Raw genomic sequence first — 9,806 nt, forward strand, 5'->3', positions numbered from 1 at the left:
TACCAAATAGGAGATTTTTCTTTAAAATTATACATTGCATGCTCTTAAATGCATGCTTTAGATTTTTACATTTGTCATTATTCTCTTATAAATAATTGCAACTTTACCAATTTGTACACCTGCTACCAATATATATTCAATGCGCCAAGAAGTTTTTGACAAGAACAGATGAAATGGAAACAAGTGTATGGATGCCACATCTACCCAATTGTTACTTCTCTTTTACCTATGCAGTGAAATGCTAATGCACACACAAAACATCGTTCCAAAGGGCACAGAAAACAAAAACAATTTTAAAATACGTGGCAGTTAAAATCGGCGCCCTCAAGGATGCAGTGACTTTCACTTTAATGCGATCCTAAACCTGGAGAGCACTGGCCTGGGCGGAGTCCAGAGGCCTGGAGCGCGCCGGGACCCAGCCCCGAAGGCTGCCCAGGAGGCCAGGTTTCTTTAAGCCACCTCTAAACCTTGGAAAAACGACTTTGTCAACCAGGTCCTGCTTCTCACCACCAGGAGTTCTTCTCCCCCGCAAAAGAGAACCCCCACTTCTCTCCGTCCACTATCCCAACACACACTTTTCCCGGAAGACGGGTTAGGAGACGCGCTCACCGCCACCCCCAGCCTCAGGGTCGCTCTGGTCGTCCGCGAAGCAGACGTCCACGTCGCTGTCGTTGTCGCTCTTGGACTCCCCAAGGTCCAGGGGGTAGTCCGGCTCCGCGCCCGGACCGTCGCCCGCCTTGGCGAGCAGGTTCTGGCTGGGGTGGCGGGACTTGACGTGGCGCTCCAGGTCCCGGCGGCGCACCAGCACCTTGCCGCAGAACTCGCAGCGGTAGGGCGTGTTGCCTTCGGCGTGCAGCCGGATGTGCTTGTTGAGGTTGCTGGGGTCGCCGAAGGGCCGCAGGCACACTTTACACTTGAGCGGCTTGTAGCCAGTGTGCGTCCGCATGTGGATCTTGAGCCCGTACTTGCGCGAGTACAACTTGCCGCAGTAGAGGCACAGGTGGCCTGCCTTGGGCTTGCCCGCGCCGCCTCCCCCGCTGCCGCCACCCCCCGCGCCCCCCGACGCCACTACGGCGGGTGGCAGCGTCCCCACGTCCAGGCGGCCGCGGCCTTTCCCAGCCGCCATCTCGGAGAGCTGGTGCGTGTGCATGGCGATCTCCCGGTCGATGCTGGCCAGGGAGCCCAGCTCGGCGGGGCCGAGGGTGGCCGCCGCTGCTGCGGGCCCGCTGAAGTAGGAGATGGACTCCGGATACTTGAGCAGCCCACCGAAGTGCAGTTTGAGCGGGTAATAAGCGGCAGCGGCCGGCGAGCCGTACAGTAGCTCCCCGTTGTAGACCGTAAAGGCGGGCATGACGGCGGGCAGGTGGCTGCACTCGCTCCCGGGGTAGGCTTTGAGCCCGCTCGCGCCGAGGGCCGGCAGCGCGCAGCGCTCGAGGTGCACGCCAGTCGCCGGGGGCAGCTGCGCGCATCTGGCTCCCGGCAGCGCGGCGGCGGCGGGCGGGGCGCGCTCCACGTGCTTGAAGGCGGACGCCTCTTCCGGGGGTCCGGGGAGCAGAGGGATGCGCAGGGCCTCGGAACAGGGCAAACCAGGCGGGGGCGGCAGCGGCGGGTCCCCCGCGAGCAGGCACTTCGGGTGGTGGTGGTGGTGATGAGCGTGGTGGTGATGGTGATGGCCCAAACCTCCCGCCGCCGGGTTCTCCCTGCTTCCCGGGCGCCCTCCCGCCCGTCCCCCGCCCAGCAGACCAGCCCCGGATTTGCCACCGCCCTCCTCCCTGTAGGCGTCGCCCAGTGCGGCGGCGGTCCTGGCCAAACTGGCCGGCTTGAAAGCCGAGCGCACGCCCGGGTAGAAGGCCAGGCCGCCGCCCCCCGCTGGGGAGCCTCCCATGACGCCCAGGAAGTGGCCTTGTCCCCGGGCGGCCCCGCTCGTGTCCAGAGCGCGGTCCGGGTGCTCCTTGCTCTTTTTGGACGGCCCCCACTTGGCGGGGGTCGGGGAGGTGACCGAGAGCGCAGAAGTGGCCTCGCGCTTGATGCTCTCCCTCGCTCCGCAGGCCTGGATAGGCGGTGGTGCCTGCGGATGGGGCCGCAGAGTGCCCGCCATGGCGGCCCCGACGAAGTCGGGCACTGGGTGTTTCGGAGGGAGGCAAAGGCCATCTGCGGCGGGGCCAGCGCCCTGGCGAGGCGCGTGCTCCTGGTGCAGGTAGGCGCGGCCTGCGCTGCTACTGAGCACGCAGTGGAAACGTAGGTGCGCCTTCAGGCTGTTGGGGTATCTGAACGTCCTCCAGCAATACCAGCAAATGTAGCGCTCCTCCCCTGGGCGAGAAAGAGTAGAAAAGCGACCCCGTGAGAGGCGAATAAGTAAGATAGAAAGCGCCAGCGCACCCAAGGCAAAACCCAGGTTTTGACCAGCGGTATGGGGGGGGGGGGAGCAGTATTCTTGGGTCCCCGGAAATAATTGAGTTCGGTAGCCTCCCTAGAGCAAGGTCCCCGAGAAACCCTAAATGGCCAACTTTGTCGTCATCTTCATCCTCTGGAACTCCTTAGAGGCCAAGAGAGGTGATCTGGGCGTTTCCAACGAAGACTTTCTCCGGGCCGTCGGGCCATCGGAGCCAATCTTCGTTGGGAGAGCAGAGCCCAGGCAGACTGGCCAGGGAAGAGACAGAGCAGAGAGCAGCTGTTGCTTTAAATCAAGTGTCGAGGCTGTGCTGTGCCTGGGCCCATCTGTTGGCGTTTGCAGAATAGGTGGCGTATGTCAAGGAGTTTGGATAAACTAAACAAAGGACAATCTAATGGTCGTGAGCGCCTCATTACCAGGCGAGACAATATCCTGTATGTATGGGCCATATGTAATCATCCCTTTTCATAGAACAATGTCTTTTATGTCCACTGCCCACCCTTTCCACCCCCTCCCAGCCTTAAACACTTTGCCTGAGGTTTTCCTGGAGCGTGACCAACTGAAGGACCACATAGGGACTATGATTCACTATTCTTCTAAATTATTTGTATCTTTATTTCCTCTTTAACCCCACTTAATTTGATGGGAGAAAAGAAAAAGTCCCATGTCCTGATGTTCTAAAAACTGAAGGGTCATGTTGCATTATGTTGTCGGTTTTTTAATTAATTAATTCCTAGATAGCTGCACAAATCCAAGCTTAGTAAAGTCTTTTAATAAGTGCACAATTGTCTACTAGGATCTGTGTACATATTCCGTTGTCAAATATTTTTTGTGTTTAATATTATGAACATTAGCTGTTTTTTATTTTATCGCAGGGCCTGTGAACACAATCAAGAGATACATGTATGAAACAGATTCTGACCCCATGGTGGAAGTTAATATTCATTCAAAAAGGTCATGTTACCTCTGTACAGAGAGCAGTGATTTGCAATTGGGTGTCTTTTTAAATGTTATTGGTAATAACATTTATTGATCATACTGAAGGGAAGGATTGATGTGAAAAGAAAGTTAGCTGAGCCACAAGGAAGTATACAAAGTAAATGTCAGTCTCAATAAATGTAATGGAAGAGCTAAATTTTCCCTCCATGCAGTTAAGAAGCACAACTTTCTAAAACATTACTACAAAACAGCAATGGGGAAAAACTGTAGCTCTTCCTCCCTTCGTGTATTTTACTTCTGGCTTTGCCTAAAGCAAGTAGTACCCCCCAGATAACTAAAGTGAAAATTCAAGTAAGAAGCAGTTTATTCCAGCTGAAGCCACAGGGAGAGCAGAAAGAAAGGGGGGGGGGGTTGCCTATCAGATCCTATCCCAATTGGATAGGATAAAGACTTGGATAAGATTATTTCAATATTTCTGTTACCTTGTATTGGACAACCATGTAAGATAAATCTTGAAGGAAAGAGAGAAGAGACCTGGGTTCTCTTGGTAGGTATGTTGATTTAGTCTTTTAAGTAACTCACTTCTCTTAAGTTCAGAACCTCCCTCTGCTCACCACTTTTTAAAGGAGTTTTCAGAGGCTGCCCAGAATGACTCAGCTCAATGCAAAGCCAAGTAAGCTTTGTTCCTAAAACAAAGGGTCAGTATTTTCTTTAATCTTACTATAGAATTGAAATTCACTAGAATTAGTGAATATTGGACGAATAGCAGCCATCCCTACTTATTTCTTCCTCTTTTTAAGACGTAAGCAAATGTATATTTTCAATTTCAATATATTTCTTTTTTAGTTGATCCTAACCAACTGACATGTTCTCTGGACTCTGAAATCCAACCTATGCCAAAAGTATCAAACATACATCATAAGTGACCTCTCCTGCTCTCCTTCATGTAACCCTAAGGTTGTCAAGATTTCAAGCATCTCAAAGGTGGGAAGTCAGGATTCAAAATAACTCATACATTCGCCCAAAGGAACATGGTGTCTGTTTTGACATCTGTTACTATATGACATTTGTAAGCTCTATTGGCTGAAATGAAAGCATGAGGGCCAACACTCAAACAAGTTGCCTTTATCCTATTTTAGGGTGCCCGAGGAAGGCTGTTCTGTGCAGAAATGCATGGCCCCTAGAGGCCAGTAGCCCTCAGAATTGGTCTGTAGTTGCAGATTTTTAAGTTCTCCACTATAGGGCTTTGGTCATGTTTCACTTTTACAGGAAGAAGTTGACAAGAGAATTTAATATAATCTGATGCAAGTAACAAACTACTTGAGAATAATTTTATGAATACTGTACATACAAATTTACCCACAAAAAATCAATAGAATTAATTTACAGAAGACAGAGATACTCTGAAGTGAAGCAATTCATTGTTTGAATGAACTTATTCTGCCTTGTTCATGAAGTGTTTCTTAATTCCCACATTCAGATTCACTTCTTTAACCCTATTTATAAAGATTCGAGACTGAACAGACAGTTCAGGAGGAAAGCATGCTAAAATATTTCACAGCATGTATCATGCTGACTTTAAATATTAACTGTGTCTTTAGGGAAAATTACAGATAAACAATTGGCAAGGGAAAAAGTCATGGAAGCATTAAAAGGGAGTTTTTGGATCTTAACTACTTTAGCACATCCCAGCTTTTTCCACAGGAAGTGTTCTTCAGTGTTTGGGGAAAGTTTTGAAATGTTTTCTCTTTAGTTACTGCACCTTAATTTGCATAAATCCACTCTTGGCTTTGGAGGGATCAAATAAATCTGAGAAGAAACTGGGATACATCCCAAATTCGATTTAAGTAGGGAGAGGAAAGTGCATAAATACCATTTAAATGGAAGGGCCTCAGTACCTGCCAACTGACCAGCTGTAAGTACCGTAATGCTCCTAAAATGCTGCAGAAGTGCATTATTCTCCTTCAAACCGGGGGAGAAGAGATGCCTTCCACCTTCTAAAAGCATTCCAGGTTTGTGTGCTTTCTGGAGCTCATGATGTGATCACCCTAATAATATGTCACAGCTTCTTTATTGATTCTTTTGTTTGTTTGTTTGTTTGTTTGTTTGTTTAACCCTTACCCGAGGATATATTTCCATTGGTTTTTAGAGAGAGTGGAAGGAAGGTGGAGAGAGAAACCTCGATGTGAGAGACACATGGACTGGTTGCCTTCTGCATGCGCCCAACCAAGGCCAGGGATTGAGCCTGCAACCGAGGTGCCTGTGCTCTTGATCGGAATCGAACCCAGGACCCTACAGTCTGAGGGTGGATAATCTATCTGCTGAGCCGAACCAACTGGGGCTACTGGTTCTTAATTTAGTAAACAATTGTCTTTTTGGATATGCAATAGGAAAATATGATCCCCATGAAGTTCATATTTTACACAAAGCAAGAGAAAGTCTTTTCAAGTCTGGGGAGGGTTCCCAAAGACCGGGGAGGGCTGGACTCTGCCCACCCAGTCTGTCCTAAAGGCCCTCTCAGAGGCATACCTTTCTCGTCGTGTGTCGGAGTTGCAATCGTGGGGATGTCAAACCACTGAGCCAAAGAGTTGGAATACCACACGGTCAGCTCCTCCCCTGGCTGGACGTCTCTCAGCGCTTGGTAGAAGATCTGGGACGCAAGGAACAGGACAGCTTGCTGTCATTTCCTAGGTAATTGGCCAAAAAGACAACTGGCAGGAAAGGTTCGAATCCCGGCTCAGACGCTGTGTGACCTTGGAAAAGCTATTGGACCTCTCTGAGTCTCACCTCCCTCATTCTTCAATCGGGAAAATGATAGCATCTGCCTGGGACGGTTAAGTGAGAGTTGGAGCTAAAGCGCTTTGCCCTTAATATTGATGGCGGTCAGGTAGATAGAATTGGCAGTGGGAAGCCCACAGTACCTGTCCTCCGGGTAAGTCTGCAATAGCTTCCAGAGTCTGTTCCTGGGGGTTCCTGGCTGCCCGGATTAACCCTATCCACTCCAGAGGGGAGCCCCCCGATTCGTCCACCAGCTCCCCTCTCACCATGCGCACCTGCAACACAAGCAGTGGTGGTTCTTCCCCGCGCCACAGCCAGGCCCACAGCCCAGAAGGAAAGTTCAGCCCCACCCCACCCGGTTCAGGAACTTGGTTGTGTTCGCTTTGGCCAGATCGCTGTGGGCTGCTGGGAGGAGGGTAATTACTTAGGACCTTTGCTTGGGGGAGGAAGGAAGAGGGGAGGCTGTCTAGTATAACAGTCCCCCCTCTCGCCCCACCTTGGCAACACTAGGGGTGAGCGCATCCCCTCCTGAGCGCCTGGGCGCGTCTTGTACCAAGACACCCCCACCACCACCCCCCCCACGCTAGCTCTCCCTCTCGTGGTTCTGAGAGCAGCCCAACTATCAGGGTAGTGATGTTTGGAAGTCAGGGTCCCCCAGCCCCTCTCAATCCAGCCCACCCCCATTCTCCCTGCACTGCACGGAGGTGCCGGCGACCCAAGCAGCGAAAATGTTTGAACAGAGAAGCTAACCGTTTAAAAGCAATTAAAGCGCGTTTAAAGGCGCAGTGCGCGGCAAAGGCGGCTTTAGACCGCGGAGGAGAGGATGCCTGGGTGAGCGGCCAGATGCGCGTCCCGCTGGCTGAGCACCTGAGAAATTTCTTACAGGGAAGCTCCAGGCAGCGGCAAGCCAACGCTAGGGTCCTGTCGCACCCCACCCCACCCCCACACACCCCCACCGCCACCACCTTCATTTCCAGGGGGCTGTTCTCAGAACTACGCTGGCTGGGACGCCTGGGGGCGGGCAGGGGCCTTGAAAACCCCTCTCTGGTCAGCGTTGGCGATGTTGATCGGGGAGTGAAAGCTGGCGGGTTCGCCTTGACGCCTCCCAGTTGTGACCCGGGGCTCTCAGAGCCCGGCTGCAGGCGCCCGACCCCGGCGCCCCGCGCGGTTGGCGCTCGGACCCCGCGTCAAAGCTAACCCTTCATCCATTTACCCCAAACCCACAAGCAGGCATCCGCGGAAAGAGAAATGTGGGGAGGGTCTGGGAACTGAGAGTTTCCCAAGGATCATTTTTTCGGAGATGAGATTAAATTATGCTAAGGTAAATTTAAGCCTCAAATAAGCATATTGAAGGAAAGAGGTATCAAAAGTCCTCAACGCCCTGAGCGTTGTAAAGCGGTAAAAAGGAGCATCTGCGGAAAGAGGCCGGGGACATCCGCGCCCCTGCTGAGACCCCAGAGCTGCGGGGAACCACGGGTTCCGAGTGGTCCCCACGGGCACGCAAAAAGCCCCTTGCCCCCACCCGGGGCTGTCTCCTCTCAGCCACGTCCTCTTCCTTCAGCCCGGCCCACGTTCAGCTCTCAGTTAATGCGACTTTCGGGCAATCATCTGAGTCCCCTTCCACCTGGCATAGTTAGCAGGTAACGAACCACTCCATCACCCCTTTCTTATCTGCCCGCTTCCGAGGCCAGGGAAAAGGGAGGCGAAGGACAAGGGTCCAAGGTCAGAATGGCTAATACCTTTTTCTTGGGCCCGGGTTCCCTGCGGTCTGACAGGTACTTGCCCAGCTTGAAAGTTCCCGGCACCGGCCCCAGGCGCAGGCCGGCCGGGATGCAGCAATCGGCACTCACGCTGGTGGCCGGGGCGCGGGCCGCTCCGTGCATCGCTGCCGCCGCGCCCGTCAGGCGCTCGGGCGCTCCGGGTCCTCCTCGGGGCTCGAGTGACAGAGCCCGAGTCGCGCGCGAGCCGGGGAGCAGCGCCCCGACGCGCGTCCTCCGCCCCGGGAGTGACGCTGCGGGGCCCGCACCGCGCCTTTTCAATCGGGGCGGGCGCCTTTTGGCACCGCCAGCGCGAGGGCGCGGAGTTTGGTGAGAGAGTTGCGCTGCGGAGCAGCTGCAGAGTCCCACCCGAGAGGGTCACATGGAGTGGTTCCCTCAGCCTCCTGCATAATCGAGCCCTCTGAATGGCTGGCGCACAATGGTCCAGGCGACCTTCCCATTCCTAAAAATCCAATTTGTCAAGGGCGAAGAAAAGGCGCTGGTGAATCAAAGGTCCGGCGGGACCATTAATCCTCAGCATGGGGTATTGTCCTCGAGACAGTTACGATATTTTAAGTGACAAATCCACTGTATAATTTCTCCATAAATTTTACTTCCTTTTATTGTTCGCCGACAAACCAGTTTTGGGAAATAAGTGACTACTTTAAGTCTACTTGGCTGATTCCTTTGAGCCTTGGTCTACTTCAAAGATTTTTAATTCTCTCCCCTTGGCTTTATTGTAAAGGCGATTAAACAAAGAGATGGGGACTGTTTGGAGGACTTGTTAACTTCTATTGATTTCTGGCGTGTGCCATACAGAAATTAGGCAGGTACTTGATGGGAAAACACCAGAAAATACCTACACTTTTTAAATAACGACCATATTACCATTTCAGGGGATTGGGTTCAGGCCAGTCATCTATTCAGAACAGCTTTATGTTCCCTCCGTCCAGTTTCGCCCCAAAACGTGAACCATTTGCAGCAGTTTGGGGAGACAGGTCAGCCGTGCGTCATTGCTCTGGGGTATGGGGCCTGCACGCCTCCGGAGAGTGGGAAGCAGCCGCAAGGACCCAGCTTTGCGGGGTAGCTGACCGCACCGCTTCTGCCCGCTGTGGGTTTTTTCATCATACCCCCTCACCACACACACACACACACACACACACACACACACGCCAAACAACTGCCCCAAATCCTGATTTACTTTTAAGTTTAAAACAGGGGAGAAGTCCTTGGGACTAACTTCCTGAGAACCAAGAAACCAAACTTTTCTAAAAAAAAACAAAACAAACAAAAAACAACCCTCTATCAAAGGTGGGAGGGGAGGAGGTTGAGGTGAGTGTTAGAAACCCCTGCCTTTAGACCAGTTCATGACCTAGGAGAACAGGTACTTCAGAGTTAGAATCGGAGTGCTCCTGGTTTTCTCTTAGGAAAGACTCCGATTTGTGTGGGGACATTTGTTTTCATAAGATATAGCCGAGGAATCGAGTTCATCAGGTATTTGCGACAGTTCTGCTCGCACCTGCCACGCTCCACTAATACCTGGCACTGCTTCCCAAACCTATGGACTTGGATGCGAGCCTGATGCAGAATTCCAGGCGAGGCCAGGGTGACTCTGGGTGTCTGGCCTGGTGTAGTTGGCCCAACCGCTGTCGGAGAGGGAGGAGGACTCCCAGCAGCCCCACGCGGACTTCCCACTGGCTCTCCCCTGCCCAAGGAAGGTAGATGTCATACTCCAGCTGCTGACCGGATGGATGGCTGACTAACAACGGTGGCAGGACGCAAGGTGGCCACACCTGTAACTCTGCAGTTTGTCCCCTGAGGCCCTCAAAGAAGCTCGGAGTGAGGCCTGAGTTCGCAGTACTGGACACGGTCCTGAGACTGGGATCATTAAGTCTGTGCTCTGTCACTCAGGACTCGGGGAACCTTCCTTCCTGAATTGC

General features: G+C 52.5%; 1 protein-coding gene across 1 annotated transcript; it reads right to left on the bottom strand.

Moving 5' to 3' along the window:
• Positions 1 to 592: 592 nt before the first annotated feature.
• PRDM13 (PR/SET domain 13) lies at positions 593 to 7,992 on the bottom strand (the record flags this gene model as incomplete). Its single annotated transcript, XM_079781578.1, has 4 exons — positions 593 to 2,310; positions 5,861 to 5,981; positions 6,253 to 6,384; positions 7,849 to 7,992. The coding sequence occupies 4 exons, from the start codon at positions 7,990 to 7,992 to the stop codon at positions 593 to 595; spliced, it is 2,115 nt and encodes a 704-aa protein (XP_079637704.1).
• Positions 7,993 to 9,806: the final 1,814 nt, after the last annotated feature.

Source organism: Cnephaeus nilssonii (assembly GCF_951640355.1).
Source record: "Cnephaeus nilssonii genome assembly, chromosome: 9".
In the NCBI taxonomy this organism is placed as follows: Eukaryota; Metazoa; Chordata; class Mammalia; order Chiroptera; family Vespertilionidae; genus Cnephaeus; species Cnephaeus nilssonii.